General features: G+C 32.7%; 1 protein-coding gene across 1 annotated transcript; it reads left to right on the forward strand.

Moving 5' to 3' along the window:
* The first annotated feature begins 5,050 nt into the window (after positions 1-5,050).
* Positions 5,051-19,597, forward strand: LOC141672339 (dynamin-2A-like). The gene is made up of 21 exons (XM_074478915.1): positions 5,051-5,522; positions 7,900-7,950; positions 8,033-8,153; positions 8,266-8,355; positions 9,170-9,231; positions 9,397-9,511; positions 9,605-9,947; positions 10,588-10,735; positions 12,215-12,316; positions 12,442-12,561; positions 13,033-13,116; positions 13,206-13,333; positions 14,200-14,284; positions 14,660-14,801; positions 15,341-15,417; positions 16,586-16,642; positions 17,002-17,146; positions 17,265-17,413; positions 18,222-18,335; positions 18,429-18,496; positions 18,830-19,597. The coding sequence occupies exons 1-21, from the start codon at positions 5,379-5,381 to the stop codon at positions 19,245-19,247; spliced, it is 2,763 nt and encodes a 920-aa protein (XP_074335016.1). The 5' UTR covers positions 5,051-5,378; the 3' UTR covers positions 19,248-19,597.
* Positions 19,598-22,344: the final 2,747 nt, after the last annotated feature.

The raw sequence follows: 22,344 nt of genomic DNA on the forward strand, positions 1-22,344 counted from the left end.
GCTTAAGAACTAGATTGTTGTCATGGTTTGATGGTTTTTAAGGTTAATCTATTGATTATGCTTAGAATTTATAATAGGTTCTTAATGATAAAAGACATGAAAAGAAAAAAATTGGATTAAAAATTGGAATTCATTGCTAATTGTGGCTAGGCGTCAAATGGCTAGTAGCCGGCTCATATTTTTATGCGAGTAGTCTAGGGTTGAGCAAGATGGAGCGAAACGCACTTGCTCAGAAATTTGAAAAAAAGAGAGAAAAAAATAGAAAAAGAAAAAAATAAAATAAAAAAATGTAAAGTATTTATGCATAATTGATCACGAGTAGGCTCTTTGGTATTCGAGTTATTAAGTTCTTAGGGGACTATGTGCCTAGTGACCTAAGGCTTTTATAGTTTGAGATCCGCTAACGTAACGCTCGCTAAATGGATGCCATTGTATAAGTCTTTTGTGGACCTCACTCATTGCACGGTCAAATAAGCATTTGGTTATGTGTTAAATAAAAAACATGATTCCGTAATAAGCTCCAGTAATCTTGAAGTGTTGTAAGTCATTTTGTGCCTAAAATTTATTCTTCGTATAATCATGTGATTACCTTGAGGATAGTCGAGTTATGATAATTGATCTAGTTTCAAAGCATATCTGTTAAGCATCAGCACACACCACGTTTCTAGTTGTATGTTAGTTTGCATGATTTGATTGATCTTTATTCGCCTAATTGCATTTGCTGAGATGTCATAAGTTGGTTGGTTTTTTCGTAGTGAGGGGGGTCGCTGCATTTCATATAGATTGCATTCATGCATGTTTTTGTTTTGTTTTTGAGTCTGTGACGCTTGAGGACAAGCATCAATTTAAGTTTGGGGGTGTAATAAGTGGCATTTTATTCCACTTAGAACGTCTTATAATGGCTTGAATTGATGTCTTAAAATCAAGTATTTTGTGTATTTGATGCGTTTTTCTAGTGTTTGTGCATTTCAGGGTATTACTTGTGTTTGTGGGGAGATTTCATCAAGAATAAGCCTTAGTATGTGCTTGGCATTGCAAGTAATTTTCAGAGAAGTTTCACGTGTGTTAAATCGTGGTATCAATAGAGGAGCAAGGAGATAAGGAAGAATACCGTTTTAGCACATCGCAACGAAGAGGAAGCATAGTTTCTTGTGATTCTTTTATTCGTTGTATCAGTGGATGCTAGTTTTCTTTGCTTTGAACCTATTTACTCTTGTGACGTACTCTGGTTTAATATAAGTAGTTTTATTAATCATTCTCGTGTTTTATTATCATGTTTTCATATGAACCCATGGTGACGATGAGTTCAATCATGGGCTAATCGTGATCATGGGGTCGTAACGTATTTGCTATGGAATTCTTTAGTTAGTTGTTTAATACCTTAGTGTGTGATGATTGTATGATATCTAGTATTAGTTGTGCTTATACGTCTTATGTGCGTCGCGAACATATAATATAGGGTGTTAATCTCTTGTGAAGCGATGGTGGATCTTGAGATTTAGAACTTGTCATGCTAACATAGGTTCATGTATGTGTATGCATGATTAGTGGGTAACTCTAACGGTTTTACTTGCCCTGTATAATCATAAGGAATAACTTGTGCTTAAATCGTTATGTTGTCAAATTCTGTAGACATATAGGGTCTCAACATAATTGATGACTATTCAACTTCTATCTTAATTATGGATGTTTGGTAGAATGGTATTGGTACAATGAAAGTTGGCTTTTATCAGTTTTGTGTTGTTCGATTAATATCATCACCGTTATATGCTAGGGGTAATAACAATAACTATTGAAGGATGTATTAATGAAGTTATGATCTTATGTGTGTTTAATATTGTTAATTCAAGTGTCTGTTAAGTGTTTAATTCTCGTAGTTAATTCTAGTTAATAATTAGTTAATCAAATCTATGTGTTATTGTCTTGACATTGAGAAATAATCATACATTGGTGAGTAAGTGTTAATTGAGCATAATTAGTCAGAGTCTCTATGGGAACGAACTAGAAAGTATTCTATATTACTTGTGAACGTGTATACTTACGTGTATTATTAGCGCGTGTTTTCCGCCCTAACATTATGTAATATTTATATCGGGTATTTTTTTTGCTAATTATATCGGGTATTTCACTAAATGATTAGTCATGAAATTCATCTTTGATTATATCACACAATTATATCACATAATTTTTAGAATAAAAATTGTAAAATATGTTAGTCAAATTAGATATAGTTGGTCTACCATTTATTTAAAATTAAAGCGATTAAAATGTATAATTGCTCTAAAAAAGTTTGTAAGTATAGAAATAACATGCATTATGTAAACCGAACAGTTTTTAATATCAACACATTTTATAGAGTATACTTTCCAAATGTACGAGATTTTCGAGAGTTTCAGTAAAATAATGAACATAATTTGCAAAATAATACGTTTAGTTATTAGCAATATTTGACGCAATATTTAATATGTCATCCAAATATGGTAAGAAAAGTAAAAATATATGGTAATCATATAATAATGTGATACCAGATACATGACACTAGATATAACTCGTACAAATTCAATGAAAACTCACACTTGGCGTTATTGTAGTGTGTACTTGTATGTAAAACTAATCATGACACTAAACAAACACATATTATTAATGTTAGTGGGCTATTGCAATATATTTTGAAAGTGTCACAAGCATTTAGTTGCAAAAGGTACGCAATTTAAGATTGTATCATGTATGTCTTTATATACATAAGACGTGATCAATACATAAATTTAAGAGATTTTATAATATGTGTTAAGGTTTAATCTTACGTGCATGGTCAATTTTATATTTTACAAATATATTGTTATTACGTCAAGACCACATCAATTAATAAATGTCCAGATATATACACAGACGATTATGGGGAAATAATTATTTTCTTGTGCTCAATTATTTAATTAGATAAAGTTTATTTCATGTTGTAAAAAAATAATTATTTTAGCAATTAAAAAATTATTACGTGTGTATTATAATAGAAATATATATCCAAAATGATATGCAATCTTAAAAAAATATAATATAAATAAAATATGAAATAGTTAATCATTATTGATCGAATTTCTATTATAAAATTATTTTAATATATATATATATATACTTACCATTATATGCAAAAATTTATTTAAATATATGAACAAACCCGTGCATTACACACGTTTTTACGCTAGTGATTTATGAAAGTTTATCTTTGTGGCAAATTTTTATATTTATAAGCTGAAAAAGTAAATAAAAAAAATCATAGTTTTTTTTTAATTTTCAGAGCAAAAAGCGGGAAAAAACAAAAATGTTCGGGGATACACAATCAAAACTAAAATAATAAATTCGATGACAATTTAATATCTTCTCGCCATTTTGCTTTTAATTTAAAATTTGCTTATAAACTTCCTTCGAATAAATTATCTCATCTCGATGCGAGTTTAAAATATCTTCTATTATTAACGATTTATCGTGATAGAATGGTTTCTCTTATATCTAAAAATATAAGTTTATTCATTATGAAATTTACTAAATCAAATAATTTCATATCCAAGTCTTCGAATCTCAGGCCCCATTTGTTAACAAGTGAATGAGTGAATATGAACCGAACCATTCTTTTTTCCTATATTCAGATTGTTTGATTAAAATATTATACATATGGACAACTTGATTTCTTATGAACAAGTGCTGGACGAGTGAGTTTCTAAATTTCCACTGAACGAGCCAAATTATATTTATGTCACCTTCTTTCAATTCTCGTGTAGCAATTTTATATTTTGTCATTTTACTTAATATTATTAATCTTTTATTAAAAAACAATCTTCTTGTCCTCCTAGTAGTATGCAAACACATGTAGTGAAATCTGTTTTGTGACTAAAGAAGTTTGTACATTTTTAAATTTCATGTTTAGTATTTAGAAAATAAAAGTTTAATTTAAATTACTTATAAATGAATCAAAAATAATTAAATGTATAATTATTTGAATTAAAATAGAAAGATACGTAAATTTTCTTTGAAGCTTATATATATGAGGGATGTCAATACATGAAGTACTTTTTATACAAAGATGAACTATTATTTAAAAATATAAATAAATAATTTATTTCATTTTTCATCATATATAGTTATAAATTTTAATTACCAAATTAATGATAAATTGCACAAATTTTTTATTTAAAAATTATTGTAATTTAATGAAATTGTTTAAAATGGTTTTGTAGTAAAATCACAGTTATCCAAAATTATTTCACAATAGAATTAAATTTAAAATCATTTTTTTTCCAAATTTAAAATTCTTAAACTTTTTATTATATTTAAATATATAATTATCATTTTACGTTAAAAAGTATATTTAATGAAATTTTATAATAGAATTAAGGTATAAAAAGGATTATCTCTTGAAAAGAATACACACATATATATATATATATATTTAAAAAAAATCATTTTTAATATGTTGTATTATATTAAGATTTTTAGTGATTGTACTTATTTATGGTGTAGTTTTTAAAGTTGTCTAATTATTACAAAATGATAAAATTTTAACTTATCAAAAAAATATTTTAATTATATAATTTTTAATTTAAACAACTTTCAATAAAAAATTATTGAACATTATCAACCATTCAACCACAAACAAGGTTAATGCAGAAGTTTAAATATTTTTATCAAACAATCTTATTCATTACTGTTGAGATTATTACTGATTCAGAAATTTTAACTATTCAGAAAATTATGTTCACATTTGTTAATGAGCACTCAATATCCTAGTTTCAGTGTTCTTTATCCGCGGTAACATCTTCTTTTTCTTTTTTTTTTTTTATCAAAAAAAACAAAACAAATCTTACTTAAATAAACTATTTTTTTCCGAGAAATTGAAATACTTATTGCTTAGCAAAAAAAACATAACCGAAAGTCTTTTGTTTTTCTTTTTTCTAAAATACTTGACCAAAAGTTAAAAAAAGCTACAATAAAAAAATGTGAAACAACGCTGAGTTCAGAGTGTGATGGAAATAAAAATACATAATTTATTTTCTCATTTAACAAAATCCAGAGAGAGAAAGAGTAGACCTTCTTTCGGTGTTGTTTCTTCGCACTCACCCCCTTCTCTCTCTACAAATTTTCAAACCTTTCAACTTTTCATCCTCCACAATTCACCTGAACCCTAGATTCTATACTTACACACATATATACATCTATTCATACACACTAGATCTCCAGATTTTTACTTTATTAGATTCTAGGGTTTCGATTGCTACTATTTAGATTCTGAATTGTGGCTTTGGTGTTGTACCTAATTGATTTGATCTAGATTTGAATTGAATCTGTGCTTTTGTGTTTTAAATTTGCTTTAATTTGAGTGTGTAATGGAGGCGATTGATGAGTTAGCTCAACTCTCCGATTCGATGCGGCAAGCTGCTGCTGTACTTGCTGATGAAGATGTGGATGACAATTCCAGATCGTCGAAGCGTCCTTCGACGTTTCTCAATGTCGTTGCGCTTGGAAATATTGTGAGTTTGTTGTTTGTGTTGGATTATTGTTAGTAGTGATGTGATTCGGTGTTTTATTTGTTTAGTTTGTTGATTGTATGTAGATCTCGATCTTTAATTGATCTTGAATTTGATAGTTTACAGTGATTTTGAAGTAAGGTTTTGCGGAAGTTTTGAGAATGTGTATAGTGATCTGCTGTTGGCATTTCGGATTTGTAAGCTTAAGATTTAATTGTAAGTTTTGAAAGTATTAGGAGATAAGATGATAATTAATAGTTGAATATGTGATCATTCTGAGCAATATATGGAATTAGGTGAAGTGAATATTGAACAAGCTTTTCGGAACTCAGGCAACTTAGGTGTGTGTGAAATTAGTGAGTCGGCCTGAAGTCTTTTTTCTACACTTGTTGAACTTTCTGTTAAATTTGGTGAAAAATTGCTCCTGTTTCAGTAGCTAAAGTGTAACGACACGAATTAGCGAAGGAACAGATAGTGTTTGATATATATGTTCGCTTATGATTACTATTAACTGAAATTCTGTTAATAGTCGTTGCGCTTGGAAATATTGTGAGTTTGTTGTTTGTGTTGGATGATTGTTAGTAGTCATGTGATTCGGTGTTTATTTGCTTAGTTTGTTGATTGTGTGGTAGATCTCGATCTCTAATTGATCTTGAATTTGATAGTTTACAGTGATTTGAAGTAAGGTTTTGCGGAAGTTTTGAGAATGTGTATAGTGATCTGCTGTTGGCATTTCGGATTTGTAAGCTTAAGATTTAATTGTAAGTTTTGAAAGTATTAGGAGATAAGATGATAATTAATAGTTGAATATGTGATCATTCTGAGCATTATATGGAATTAGGTGAATTGAATATTGAACAAGCTTTTCGGAACTCAGGCAACTTAGGTGTGTGTGAAATTAGTGAGTCGGCCTGAAGTCTTTTTTCTACACTTGTTGAACTTTTTGTTAAATTTGGTGAAAAATTGCTCCTGTTTCAGTAGCTAAAGTGTAACGACACGAATTAGCGAAGGAACAGATAGGGTTTGATATATATGTTCGCTTATGAATTATGATTACTATTAACTGAAATTTTGTTGTAGAACATGGTATTCTGGATATTAAATAGGAGCAATCTTCCTATACATATGCCCAGTAAAGCTTCATCTGCTTGTTTTGTCAAGTAAAAGGAGTACAAACACCAATACCACAAGAATATATGAGAAAATTCATACTAGTGCCAGTTCGACTCCCTGTTTATGTCGAATAAAATAAAAAAGAAATTAAATGATTGAATTCTCACACAATATCATTTTTTTATTATGTGGTCTATTCAAAAGTTGTTTTTTCCACAAAGATGATGGGGCATTTTTTTCTTCTTTTCCCGTAGAGTCACTAGAATATTATTTTGATAGTTATGATATAAAGAATGGATCCTAGTTACTGCTGCAATTGCTATCTGCCTATCCACAACAATTGAAGGGCACTCACCAGTGTTTTTATACTGTCCTTGCACTGTCAATAGCACTGGATTTGAAAACATTAAATTTGACATTGATGTCGTAAGTAATAAACATCAATCAAATCATCGGGAAACTACTTCAACACTAATTGTTGTTCCTTGCAACCACCATGCATCTTGTCACAATGCTGTGTTACCCATATCAGTATTATTTACAGCCACAAGCTGGAACATATTTTTTTTATTATTTTATAGACAGCTGTGATTAAACCTTTCTGGGTTTGCTTCTGGTTTATGTGGGTACATTATAAGGTTCATCATTAAGTTATGGCTGGACCGGTGTAATTTGAGGTGTCAGGCGCACTGAGGCAGATGAGGCAGAAGGGTAGGCACAAGGCTAGGCACACATCTCATTGAATAGAGGCGCAAGAGATGCCATAAACAAAATATATCCATATATGTACAGAAATTGAGTGTAAATTCAGAGGAAACTGATTTAGTGTAAACTCGGATGGAACAGATCAACAAGTTATTTTTAAACCAAAGACTTGTTAACCGGGAAATAAAAATAAACATCTGTGAACGTATAAGATAAGAAATAATTATTTTGTCATAATTTTTTTTTTATATTTTAACAGCACTAGTAGTATCGTAGTACAATGTTATTTGGTGCTATAATTGATGTGTTATTTTGGTGCTAATTCATTTATATTGCTTTCATCACTTTGTCACGAGTAGCTCTATATTAAATGGTTATTGCAGCTGCATCAGTACTGAAATATGTATGATTCATATACTCAGTGTATAATGAGATAGGTTTTGTGAACTTGATATTTCGGGTGAAATATTTTGATCCTGAGTTAGATCTTTACTGTAAAAACTCCTTATTCAGTTGGTGATTAAAAACTTACCTTTTTCTAAATCGTGGTATAATTGTTTAGGGTGCGGGTAAATCAGCTGTTTTGAACAGTCTAATTGGGCACCCTGCTCTGGTAAGCATTTTCCAGTTTTATATTGAGTCTGAAACAATTGTTTTAATGTTTCATTAATAAAATAGCATTTTCTGCTTGACAGCCAACTGGTGAAGGTGGTGCTACTCGTGCTCCAATATGCATTGATCTGAAAAGAGATGCTTCTCTAAACAGCAAATCAATTATATTGCAAATTGACAGTAAATCTCAACCGGTTTCTGCAAGTATGTCTTCTGTCTACTTAACTGATGAATTGATTGTTTGCCAGTGACTTTTGCAACCTATCGGGAAATAAATCTGTTGTCAATTAATCCTAATAAATTTGAACCGTTGTAGGTGCACTTCGACATTCTTTACAGGATAGACTAAGCAAAATATCAAGTAAGAATCAAGACGAGATATATCTGAAACTTCGTACAAGTACAGGTTAGTCTCTATGAAATGTTTTTTCTGCAAAATTAGAAATTTATGTAAACCTTTCGTCTATAATCTTCAATAGCATGCATCGATGGCCAATGGTTGGAACATGTGAAGTCTCTTTATCTGCCCACAACTTTTTTTTTACCTACGGTTGTAACATGTGAAGTCTCTTTATCTTCCCAGTTTACATGGGAATATAATATAATGTTAGCTGCACCCTTTTTTATTACTTGAAATTTGAAATACCTGAGAGAAGTAGTGAAATAGTTTTAGTTTTATAAATTTTACTTAAGATGAGAGAAGATTGGGGAAGTGTAGAAAAAACAACCAGGATGTGCCATTTTTTATATTTATTTTATTGCTACAACAGTTAGTTGGAATGTAGGGATTATTTTGTAAAAGTTGATAGTAACAGGTCGAATTATTCAAGTTTGACTATCTCATGTAAGTTATAAAAAGCCTTCTTTTGAACAGCCTTAAAACTTCTGTGAACCACACCTCTTTATGCATAAATTCTTGTTGACGCTTTGGTGACCTTGTATAATAGGGCAACTTAAAATAAAAGGAACCTTCTGTACTTCTAATATGAGAAAGTGAAGGTCTCTACTCTCCATCTTTTACTCAATCCCAGACCCCTGTACTAGCAGTGAGTGGAGATATCACTGTAGACTATATATAGAATTAGTAGCAGATAAATATTGCCAAATTTTGTGCTCAACTATTTCTGAATTTTTGAGTTTTTATGCTCGTCTTTATATGAAATTATGGTTTTTGTAGTATAGTACCTTACTTTCCTTTGCCGGTTTTGTCCTTTAAATAGGTCCTCCATTGAAATTAGTTGATTTGCCTGGAGTAGATAAAGGAAATCTTGGCGATTCATTGGTGAGTTGTTAATAAACATGACAGATATTATGTCATTGTTTTGAACTTTACATCTATGAAATATGCAATTATCTTTTATTATGCTAATCTGATAAATCTTATTTATTTTTTAAAGTAAAAGCTATTTTTATTTTAAGAAAGTTCGACCTCTACTCTGTGTTGCAGACACAATATGCTGAGCACAGTGATGCGATTTTATTAGTTGTCATACCTGCTTCCCAGGCACCAGACATTTCCTCGGCTAAAGCCCTAAGGATTGCTAAAGAATTTGACGGAGAAAGTAAATCCGTTATGACCCTCACATTTTATTAAATTTGTTTTATCGGGTTTCGTAACTAGTAATATTAACGGGCTTACTGTTTTTTATTTTAAGGTACAAGAACCATTGGCGTGATTAGTAAGATAGATCAAGCAGCTTCAGAACCAAAAGTTCTCGCAGCTGTTCAGGCTCTTCTATTGAACCAAGGGCCCCGCAGTACTTCAGACATACCTTGGGTCGCTCTGATTGGTCAATCTGTTTCTATAGCATCTGCACAGTCTGGAAGTGTTGGATCTGATAATTCCCTTGAAACTGCTTGGCGTGCTGAGAGTGAAAGTCTGAAGTCAATTCTAACGGGAGCTCCTCAAAGTAAGCTTGGTAGACTAGCGTTAGTGGAGACCCTTGCTCAACAGATCCGTAATCGTATGAATGTCAGACTGCCAAATCTTCTCTCTGGGTACAATTTTATTTATGGCTTGCTTAATTAAATGTGCTTTTGTAATTTTTTTGTTGGATCATTGGATAGCTTAGAATATAGAAAGCTAAAGCCATGGGGAGGGAAATGGGAAAAAACTTGAAATGAAAGGAAACGCTGGTAGACTCTGTATAGTTGCAATTTTGGAAAGTGCTCCTGTACACATCTGTTTAGGGATGGTATTAGTCCCTGAAGTGTGTTTTTCATGAAAGTGTGCCTATGTGGCGCATATCTTGGGTTTATGTTGGTGTTGGGGAACCGGGCTTGCCAAAAATGATTATAAGGAATTGAGAATGATGGATATTAACTTGTACTACCTTGTACTTGCAATTTCATCTTGTATTATTGAATTCTAAGTTGATTAGTGTCTGTAACCTTATGCATAATATTTTTGGCATGCTTAAACTCCAAATAAAATTCCCAAGGGAATTTTCTATTCCTTGTACATATGTATACCATAGCCCTACTTCAGCTTTATGCTGCCTTCTGTAGATTATTAACTTCTTATTTTGTTGTTGTTACTCTATTATTTTCAACTTGTTGAGCCCACAATTAGATGAGTGGGTTTTAGGTCTATTCTATTTTCTTACATATCAGTGTCTTTTTTTTTTAACTTCTGCAGGCTGCAGGGGAAGTCTGAAGTAGTAAAAGATGAATTAGTAAAGCTCGGAGAACAAATGGTTAATAGTTCTGAAGGCACAAAGGCCTTAGCTTTGGAGCTTTGTCGTGAATTTGAGGATAGGTTTCTTCAACATATCACAACTGGTGAGGTGAGACCAAAGGGAGAAAGCTTAGTTATTCATTAGTTTTGCGGTTTATTCCCATTGATGGAACACTGCATATTATATTATATATTATCAGTAGGTCACAGTCAGAGTTTTATGCTTTAAAAAGAATAGAGTGTATTGTGATGACAGAAAGTCTTTTCTGGGGACTTTTTGTAGTAGTGATGTAATGTTCTCAGGGTTAGCAAGTCAGAAAGAACAATAGGTGAAAAATTTGCAGTCTCCATGCTCCTATAAAAGTCGAGTTACTTGCTAGTTTGTGAGGTGGTACTGTTTTCTAGTTTAAAATAATGTGTGGTTTCACTTCAGAGTTCAGACTATGTGTATCACCCTTTATAACCCTTTCCATAAGAAAGATTTTTTCAAACTTTAAGCTATGTTGGATATGTGGCTGGAGGACATAGCATCTCTGGTAACTAGATATTTAACTGTATAAAGTAGGATGACATGAAAACCATATTTCGTAACTGTGTTCAGGGTCAGGTTGAGTTGTTGGTGGATGGGTAGAGACTCTGCTCTTAATTTTATGTGGAAGGAATTGTTTGTTATGCTTTTTTTTGAAGTTATTATATTAAATGTTTAATTTTGAGAGTTAGTGTGCTTATTTATTTTTTCTTATGCATTCGAAGTAGTAGTTAAGCTTCTGCCGTCAAAGTAATATCTGGACATATGAAGTTCGCTTCTATTATTTACTATGTTTAATTTTCAGGAACTAAGCTTTCTGGTAGATTAAAATGAGAGAAGAAATGAATAGTAATTTTAGAGAGAAAGGTTGGGAGTAGTAGCCTTAGAGAGAGATGTTAGACAGACATGCTCGTGTGTGTGTATATATATATGCTTTGGTTTTTACAAAGACTAGCTTATACCGTGCAATGCTCAGATCTTTAATTTTAGGTTTTTAATATTTCAACAAATTATGTTTATTAATATTGTAATATTTTAAAATCTTTGAATAGAACATCTGTATCGCCTTTACTTCATTTTCTCTCCATGTGGTGATAACCTCATTATATAATTTGGTTTACTAGTCTTTTAATCATTTATAATTTACAATATCAAATTATAATTATTTCAGTGTTAAAATTATATTTTTTTTATGTTACGTGATGACAATCTCCTTCTGCATTTAGCTTTTTACCTTTTCGCGTTTGTTTTTTTGCCACTAGCTAAAATATGGTGACAATCTCCTTGTTCGAGATGATTTCTTACTTTTTAATATTGTTTTTGACCATTGAAGAAAAATATTAACCCATTTAAATATTAACTTGTTTATGTAGAATTAATATAATGACAGCCACAAAAAACACTCTTAATCTTATTATTATATGGGATATAATCTTTATAGATTGATATAACAAGGCCTGGTCAACTATCTTTGACCAATCAGCTTATACTAAAATACATATACTACTTTTTAAATATGTAATTAGTATTCTGGCTGATCCTCACAGTTTCTCATTGCAGGGTAGTGGATGGAAGGTGGTTGCTAGTTTTGAGGGGAGCTTTCCTAATAGAATTAAGCAGCTTCCCTTGGACAGGCATTTTGACATAAACAATGTCAAGAGGGTACTTATTTCCTATATGAGCTCTCTCTCTTATTTGTATTTGATTGTGTATATATTTTGCATGAACTGTCTAAAGTATTTGTGTGTCTGGTCCCTTTAATACTAGTTCATTGGTGCTGATGTCAGGTTGTTTTAGAAGCAGATGGTTATCAACCTTACCTTATATCTCCTGAGAAAGGTTTAAGATCCTTGATCAAGGGTGTTCTGGAGATGGCTAAAGAACCATCACGGCTTTGTGTTGATGAGGTAATAATACTAACTGCTAAGCGTTCCTCTAATTATCCTTTAATGTTAGTTCTAACTGTATGTTATGATAGTGCAAATACTTATGTGATTGCGTTATCGACCTCTTTAAGTGCATTTCTGTATAGTTGCCATGGCATCAATTCTACTACTTGGCATATTGTGAATTTATTGTATTTTTAAATAGTAGTTACCTATATCTGTCTTTGGACTATGTTGTCAAATGAAATGCTTAATGTCGGACCGAAGTTGAGGGTGCATAGGTTTCTATGCTGCAAAGATGTTTCTGAGCATCCTGACATTTATCTGTAAATTACATTTAATTATTGTTGTGTGGCCAAATAAAAAATAAAGGAGAATGCTTTTCTTTTTCTTTGTTTTCCTCTATGGTGCATTCTGGCTCTGGGGCATCAATTATACATTTTTTACTAGATAATTGAATTTTCAAGTAAAATGGTTGTACTTTCTATATAGGTGCATCGGGTTCTTGTGGATATAGTTTCAGCTTCTGCAAATGCGACCCCAGGGCTTGGAAGATATCCCCCTTTTAAGAGAGAGGTAGAATTCTATTTCAGCATGTACAGATTTTTTGCTTTTCTTTGGCAACATCATGTTCACTTCTGGCTTTTTGTTTATCATATAACAAGGTTGTAGCAATTGCAACTGCTGCTCTGGATGGATTCAAAAGTGAAGCAAAGACCATGGTAGTTGCGCTTGTTGATATGGAGCGTGTATTTGTCCCACCACAACACTTTATACGTTTGGTGCAGAGGCGGTACGCACTATCTATATGTATCTGATCAGTTTATAGCAAAAACAGTTTGCATTCCTTGGTGTTGGAGAACAAGTTTAATACTCCCTCCGTCCCACCCAATTCTTTACATTGGGAGACGGGGGCTCGGCGCACACTTTAAGACTCTTATTAAACATAGTTGCCTAATTTTTTTTTCAAAATTTTTTCTTCTAAATAAAAATATAATGTTCTAACTTTTATACAAAAAAAGAAAATTTTAAAAATAATTATGGAACTATACTTATAGGAGCCTTGAAATGCGTGTCAAACATGAAAAAAAATGTAAAGAAATGAGTGGGATGGAGGGAGTATTATATTGGCATCTTTTTTATCTTTTAAAATCTCCATGATTTTTCGATTACAAAATTTCTAGTTTCAGTAACTTCAAATAGAATATGATCCATAGTTAATTAAGAATTCGCTAAGCGGAAATACGGTGAAAAAAGAAAAGGCGTCCCTACCCTCTTGATTTAATAGGTTAGGCGAATTAGGCGGTGCCTAGCCGTGTTAGGCGGTGCCTAGGTGATGCATAGGTGTACATGAGGCGAGTTAGGCGTTCAAGTACATGTAAAGTGTGATTTTTTTTTTTTTAATGTGATTTGACTCTGCCTATTTTCGTCTTTAAGTAGTTAAATTTTGTTAAGTTGTACAATTGAGAATAGAATCATCGTACTTATAGCAAAAGTCTCAAAATTAAACAAACAGAAGTTAATCATCATGAACCGCCCGGACGCCTAGACGCCCGCCTAGGCGTCCAGGCGGTTAGCTATCGTCTATGTTCGTCTTTACGCCTCGACAAGTATGATATAATCTTGGAATTCCTAATTATTAAAATGGTATGTGACCAGGATGGATAGACAGAGGCGGGAAGATGAGCTGAAAAATCGCGGTTCGAAAAAGGCAGTTGATGCAGAGCAATCTACATTGAACAGGGTAAAATTCTTCTCTTCTGATACCATAAATTGTACTCCCTATCCCACCCATTTGTTTGCATATGGTTGGGGCATGGAGGTTAAAAAAACAAAGGGAAGGGCATAAATTAGCGGGTTCTGTCAAAATTGAAACAGAAAATTTTGCTAATTTATAGAAATGTAAAAAATTAAGAGGGACATCCCAGAGAGGAAAGTGTAATGAAATGGGTGGAACTGAGGGAGTATATATAATCGATAGACTATATTTCTGTTAGCATCTAACTCTCCCTCGATACCTGAATGTAATTTGTGTATATAGCTCCATCTCTGTTCACCTTTTGATTTCTTTTTTAAAGACATTGGTTTGCTATTATATATGTTTTATGCTTCACTTTAGGCAACTAGTCCTCAAACAGGAGGTCAACAGCAAAGTGGCGGAGCCTTGAAAACGTTGAAAGACAAGTTGAGTCGGACAGAAAAGGAAACACCCGAGGCACCGGCGCTGAAGACTGCAGGTCCGGAAGGGGAAATAACCGCAGGTATGTGCTGAAATTGTCTTGTTATATATCTGGTAAACATGTCCGTGCATATATCTATTTGGAAGGGGGGGGGTGATGTTCATCAGTTTTGCTTGTTGAATATATTTTAGGAAAATATTTAACTAATAAAAATATTAAATGTACTTGTTATTAATTAGCGAAAAACAATATTTATTACTTTGAATTGTTTTAGTTTTAACTGTAATATGTATAATTTTGATACTGCGAGATTCAATTCATCTTCCACAGTTTGTTAAGTGTCCACTCTTGTAGTAAAAGTAGTATAAGCTTGTTCGATGTCCAAAATCGACTGAAGTGTAACTTTCAGCATGCTCAACTTCTATTGGAATTTACATAATTTGAAAATAGTTGTATTTTTTAAGAAAGATGGTGCTTGTTTGCACTTGACTAGTTTTATACCTATTTATTAAAATGCACTCCATCTTTATCATCATGTTTAAATTTGAAAAGAATATGCCTTAAAATATGCTTAAGGATCTTTATTTCACGAAGTACTGAGTTTGTGTTATGTTTTGCAGGATTTCTGCTTAAGAAAAGCACAAAAACTGATGGTTGGAGTAGAAAATGGTTTGTTTTAAATGAAAAAACTGGAAAGGTTAGTCAGTGTATTTGTGGAGGTCTGTCATGTAGAGGAAGTTGGGGCGTTTGGAATCTTTTTTAGATGTTAGAAGTGCTTCGTAGGATGCTACGTCGATATGTTAAATATATCTTTGCTTTATTTCACCCTGAACTTTAAAATCCTGGATCTCTTATATGATTTATCGTTAGTGTATATTGTATTTAGCAATGGCGGAAAGGCCTAGTAAAGCCCCTAGTGGATTCTAGAACATTGGTACTGACAATTTTAATCGTATATTAATTTTAAATTGCAAGAAAAGTCGAGGTACGGGATGATTTAAATTTAAGTCTTGCCTAGACTCTTACTATCTTCGGGCTTTTCTAATTTTACTTTGTTATATTCTATCTCACATAGTTCAAGAAGTACGTGCACGCGATATGTACAGTTTCAAATATTTTTAAAGATTATAGATATAGTGTAAAATTTTTGCCTAATGCCAAGTTAGGCAATAAACTCTCCCAAAACCTAGGGTGTTTGGTGGAGGCTCTATTTGGATCATATACAATGCGAAACATAATTTGTCAAAGCATGTGAGATAGTATGAGCCAACACACTTAATCCGACACTTGCACAAAATTGGTCATGAAATTTAATGCAAAATTTCTGGTCCCCGACAATTGATCAATATGTGGTCTTACCTCGAACATTACTTCAATTGATTTACAAAGATCATGAACAAGTTATGATCATTGGTAATATATGGAAGTCAAAGTATTTATGAATTATTTGTGTCGGAATAATTATGTACATCTTGATGCATGCTTATATGACACTTGCGTAACCTTGACGGCTTGCTGAAAAATAATGAAAGCTATGTTTTGCACATAAAATTGTCATAATATATGATTTTAAACAAGTTTTTGATTTCCTGTCCTCGTATACTTCCAGCATTTATCACTGTTCACAATTTCAATTTTTGTGTGTACTATGTAGCTCTGCAAATCTCCAATGCACCATGTGGTCCATGCATCATTTATATTTCAGGGCCCTAACTGTTTTAGACATGCAAATATGTAACCATAACTTATTGTTAGTCTCTAACAAGTGAATAGGTCTAACGTCTTTCATTGGGCAGCTCTTTGTGGCATGCAATATATTAGTTTTAAATAGTTTTTAAGTTTTGGAATTAACTTTGCTCTTGCAGCTTGGATACACCAAGAAACAGGAGGAGCGTCACTTTCGTGGAGTCATTACTCTGGAGGTATTATATCCATTTTAATCCAAGATATGAAAAAGAACAATTGAATGATTTTATCTCAAGCAACAGCTTGAATGCTGTTGGAAATTAGTTTGATTTGTTGTACTTTGTTTAGGAGAAGGCTCTATGTTGTTACGTTAAGAATTTTGTCTATGGACAGTGTTCTAGTTTCTTGATTCTTGGCTATTTCTACTAATCTTTCAAGTCATCAATTCCACAGTCCCCTATTTTCTTTAAATTTTGTTCCAATTCATCTCAATCCTTTTTTATAATTGATCTGCCCCTTTTTTCCTCTAGTGCCTTACTTTAAACTTCCAGAGTAATTTGCCACTGAACAAGTTTCCTGATTTGGAATGAATTAGGATTGTGTTATCGAAGATGTTTTGGAGGAAGAAGAACCCCCCGCAAAGAGTTCCAAGGATAAGAAGGCAAATGGTCCAGATGCTGGAAAACCTAATCTTGTTTTCAAGATAACTAATAAGGTTGCATATAAGACTGTGTTAAAAGGTACAGTAGACAGCTATGGAATTATGCTTTGTACTTCATAGCATATGGTTTGGTTCTATATTTGTTTCCCAAATTTACTTGATTAATTTTTTTATTTTTTTTTAATTTCATTATGCAGCTCATAGTGCTGTTATATTAAAGGCTGAGAGCATGGCAGACAAAGTTGAGTGGTTGAACAAGTTAAGAAATGTAATCGGCGCTAAAGGAGGTCAAGTAAAGGGTGATAATGGAACTCCTATGCGGCAAAGTCTCTCTGATGGTTCTCTTGTAAGTATTTAGCAACTATATCATACTTGTGTCCTTATAAAGTTGGACACTTCCTATAGGAGTGTTGACATCACAATGCTTACTATAAAAAAAGAAACAGGGAAATTAAAGCAGCATGCAGTTTTTACAAAGTTCAGTTTTTTTCTGTCCTTGGAAGAGAATCAACTAAGCCACCTTGCTAAAACTGATGAGCATTCTTAGTGAGAAATGAGAACCTTAAAACATTCCAGTCTTTGTCTTGAACTGGGTAATGTTGGTCAGTACTGGAATAAGATACCTAATTTGGCCGTTAAGTTTCAGACAAGCTAACTGAGCAAGAAAAAAATATCCTACGAACTTGCTTGCACATTTTCGAGGAAGATGTTTGTTTTTGGTGTAAAAGATCTGTGCTTTCAGGTTCCTTCTTTGGACTTCCCTGCTATTCGGATCATTAAGATATTAATGCAGGTGCTTGTGTTTCTTTAAGGTTGCTCAGTTGTATACCCTAAGTAGCTGGGCAGTATCCTGCTATTCGGGGATGGTTGATGTAACTTATGAAGGTTTACACAGTTCAGTTTAATCGGTTACAGCTAAAAGATGTGTGGTTTAATGGAGCACCATGTTTGACATATTTTGTGCTCTTACTACTAAAATCTAACACCTAATGCTTTTAACATCCTAATTACACGTCTGATCATGGATGGTGAAAGAAGTCGATTGTGTTTGTTTCCAAAATTACTTTCCTTTGTCTACTGTCCCTGCTTGAATTTTTTAATTGCCTTGTGCGAGTTTCCTAGTATCTGAACAGTTGTCTGCATGCAAATGTTAGGAAACAATGACCAGAAGACCTGCAGATCCCGAAGAGGAACTTAGATGGATGGCCCAGGAAGTACGAGGTTACGTTGAAGCTGTACTGAACAGCCTTGCTGCGAATGTCCCAAAAGTCTGTATACCTTTCCAAATTCTTCTACAATACATAGATGATAGATGTATGTAAATTTGTATTCACTCCTTAAATTTTTCCGCTGTTCTGCAGGCTGTTGTTCTCTGCCAAGTAGAGAAAGCTAAAGAGGACATGCTTAACAAATTGTACAGTTCTGTCAGGTATGCAACATTTTTAACTTAAATGTGCTACATTGTATACTGGCAACAGAAATACTTGATCTGATAGATCTTCAGAATATCGTTTTTTTTACATAATGGTATATAAGGTACAACGATACGGATGGCTGAATTCTCATGATCCGTCAGAGTAAATATGTTTAAAATGACTGAAAAAGTTCTTACATCATTTGAAAGATTTACTTCGTTTTATCTCACATGTGGCAAAAAACAAGATCCTCTTCAGTTAGTATTAGCCGATTACACTGGAATTTAATCGTCACTTTACTTTATCCCTTCAAATAGTTTCTTTACTTTCTATGCAACTTTTGATAGCTCTCAAAGTACGGCAAGGATTGAAGAGCTGCTCATGGAGGACCAGAACGTAAAGCATAGAAGAGAGCGTTATCAGAAGCAATCCTCCCTGCTGTCAAAGCTTACAAGGCAACTTAGCGTTCATGACAATCGAGCTGCTGCTGCCACTAGTTTGTCTAGTGATTCATCTGAAATCAGTCCAAGTTCTAATGGACCTTCAACAGGTGAAGATTGGAGATCCGCTTTTGATGCTGCTGCAAACGGTCGATCAGACTCGTTTGGTAGTTCTTCAAGGTTTGGCTCCAGGGGTCACAGTCGTCGAAACAGTGATCCTGCAGAAAATGGTGATGCAGATTCAGGTTCAAACCCCGGTGGCCGCCGCACTCCTAATCGAATGCCACCTGTGCCTCCCCCGTCCGGATCTGGGTATAGATTTTAAATATTACACAACTATGTGAGGACTGAGGAGCCAGGTGTTCATGCATTCTTGTAGTGTGGGCTTTTGGTCCTGCTCTTTTATAGAGAGTTCCTTTCACCCCGGATTATATAGTATAGTAGGTTCTGTATACTTTGGTATGCTTGTTTTGTAGATAGACATAGTGAGATGATTTTACTTTTTTGACTTGGGGCTTGCAGTTGTTGGACTGGAAGTGTATTTTAGTTTTCAATATAATTTCCCCCTCCTGGGGCGTTACCGCTTTACCATCATTTACAATATTTTTGAAACCGATTTGGGTGGTATTTGTAGAAAACATTATTGAAGTTATATTATTTTTTTATTTAATAGCAGCATTAGCTTTACTATTAATTTTTTTGTGTTTCAAGTGTAATTTTGTTTCCTGTTTTCTTGTCTGATTGTTTTTCCCCAGTTCCTCTAACGTTGATTAAATAAAGTATCCTCCAGAGCTCCAATGTTCCCCGTAAGTTGTCGACTTGCCAGTTTTATGAACAACCAATGTTCATGATTTGACTTATATCTTACTTCTGAAAGGGAGTAGCTGAAATGTGTCATAATTTAATTTAGAGAAAAGATGTCCTAAGATTGACGTTACGTGGTTCGTGTTTTTTTTTGAACTTGTGTTACCATTTATGTGAATTCATGAGTTGGGTACAGCAGCATACAGGACAACATATCCTCGAAGAAATCAGGGTTTGAAATACTATTCTGCTGATGCGATTCTTGCACACGCAACATACATTACGCACTAGTCTAGAGATTACTCCTCTATCCGTCCCAACCAATTCTTTACGTTTGGTTTGGGCACGGAAGTTAAGAAATATGTATAAAGTAGTTAAAAAGAGAAAGAAAAGTGGGTAAAGTGGTGAACCCATTAATTTTTAATATATAAAATGGAGATAATAGAGTAAAATTAGTGTGAAAAGGGAGAAAATGGTGGGACTTATTAATTATTTTTGATAAGTTTTGAAATGTAAAGAATTGGATAGGACATCCCAAAAAGGAAAGTGTAAAGAAATAGTCGGGACGGAGGGAGTAATATTTAAGTTTATATTTTAAAAAAATGATGCATTTTCAGTTTCACCTTGTACCTGTTTAATCTACTTTTGCGTTCACGTTTCCAAACTAACGTAATTTGTTTAAGTCTTTACAAAATAATCTATTTTTTTCAAATTTTTCCCAAAATAACCTAATTTTTAATTTTTCTAATGTTTAGTTACAATTATAAATTATACAACATTATTAATACATATATTTTTTATAATTTTTAATATATATAATATCTTATTTTTAATAAATAAATTATATTTTATGAAAAACTAATAATGTTTTGATTCTCATATTTATTAATAGTGTTTTATAATTTATAATTGTAAGTAAATATTAGAAAAATAAAAATTAGGTTAGCTCGAAAAAAGTTGAAAAAATTAAGTTATTTTGATAAGAGTCGAAAAACTAGTTTGGGAAAGTCAAGTAAAAAATTGGTCAAATCCGGAAAAGCTTCTGCTATAAATCAGTGAACAAGCATCAGTCCGTCCATCAACAGTGATATCTGTTAGAGGTTATTCTAATATTCCAGAGTTGGATAAGACTTGACATAATTTGTTGTAATTTAAATATGTTTTTATCATGTCAAATCAATGTGCTGTGTTCTCCTAAATCTCACCCCGCCCGGAGTATGAGTGAGTGACACTCGACCAACACATAAATCAATAAGATCCGACAAATTTTCTTGGCAAACAATCTCACCTAATTTTTACTTTTCTAGTTATTTAAGTTTCGTATTAAAATTAATTTTTTAAACTTCATTTGTTAAATTTATAATTTTAAGCAACTTGAAATATATATTTTTAAAAATTGAGTTACCATTCAAAATTTCTAAAAACAAATAAATAAATGTACTTGCTTTGCTTCTATGAACTTTTTTAAGTTATGTTTTGATATATTTTTGGCAATTATATTTGATCCTTAATATTATATATTATTTAGGTATTGGTTAGTAGGAGCCAACTGAGAATCTGTTTTCAAATATCCATGATTATAAGGGGAAAATGTGTTTGAATTGATTTCAGATGATTTCTTAAAGTTGAAATATATAAAAAGAATTAAAATTTTCTTCTCAAAATATAAAATAAATATAGTAATTAAAAATTAAAATATTGAAAAAATTATAGTTGCATAGCAAAGTTAACTCCCACTGCATAGAAACTTGAATAACCCTATTTAACCACAGATTAGAGTTTTGTGATCACACAGATCATTCTTGGTTTCCGGAGCTAACTAACAGAATTAACAAACTATTGAAATAACATGCCCAAAGTGCCCTCCTACATATCTAAATTTACAAACATAGGACTATCAGGACCCTGCTGCAATTTGGAAACTCAGGCAGCATACCTTTTTAATAACCAACTCTACGTTCCTTTTATTCAACTAAAGTTTCTGCTTCCAGAATTCCATCTAGGTTGAAACCTTTCCCAGAAAATCCAATTTCCGATGACAGGGGCATAATGGTAACTTCATCAAATTCCTTAAATCTGCTTTTTTTCCTGAAATCACTTTCCTAATTTTTTTTAAACGGACATCACTCTTGTTACTCATTGCTCATTCTTACCACCAAAAATTGATACAAAAGCAAAGAAATGACTTCCCCCCTACTTCAAATCAACTAAGCTTCTACAACCATACATGCATACTGCATAAAATGCTGCAGACAAACATGAATTTTAACATAATCATATCACTTTAAAACATGTAGAAGTGTCATCCATTCTATAACTGCTGAAATATATTGTATAATTTGCTGAACAGCCACGCGTCCACCATCAGGCACCAAAGTCACTCGACATCTAAAATATCGAAACACCCTCGAACTAATCCAAAATTACAAAACTAGTCTATCAATCGGACTACGAAAGGATTGTGCCTCAATCCCAGAACTGCGACAAAAACAAAAACAGAAACTAAGTGCACACAAATGCTGCTAACAACAATGAGTTTCAACATAGTAACTTGTAGTTCACTGATGACACATAATATACAGAACTAAGCAAGCCCACGTGTCTGAGCATGCGCGAAA

Source organism: Apium graveolens, chromosome 7 (genome assembly GCF_009905375.1).
Source record: "Apium graveolens cultivar Ventura chromosome 7, ASM990537v1, whole genome shotgun sequence".
Lineage (NCBI taxonomy): Eukaryota > Viridiplantae > Streptophyta > Magnoliopsida > Apiales > Apiaceae > Apium > Apium graveolens.

Bases quoted from the DNA above. Each gene is read 5' to 3' on its own strand.
- LOC141672339 (XM_074478915.1), top strand. From the start codon at position 5,379: ATGGAGGCGATTGATGAGTTAGCTCAACTCTCCGATTCGATGCGGCAA. The intron at 13,117-13,205 runs GTAGAATTCTAT...TCATATAACAAG, and splicing joins ATCCCCCTTTTAAGAGAGAG to GTTGTAGCAATTGCAACTGC. The intron at 17,147-17,264 runs GTACAGTAGACA...TTCATTATGCAG, and splicing joins ATATAAGACTGTGTTAAAAG to CTCATAGTGCTGTTATATTA.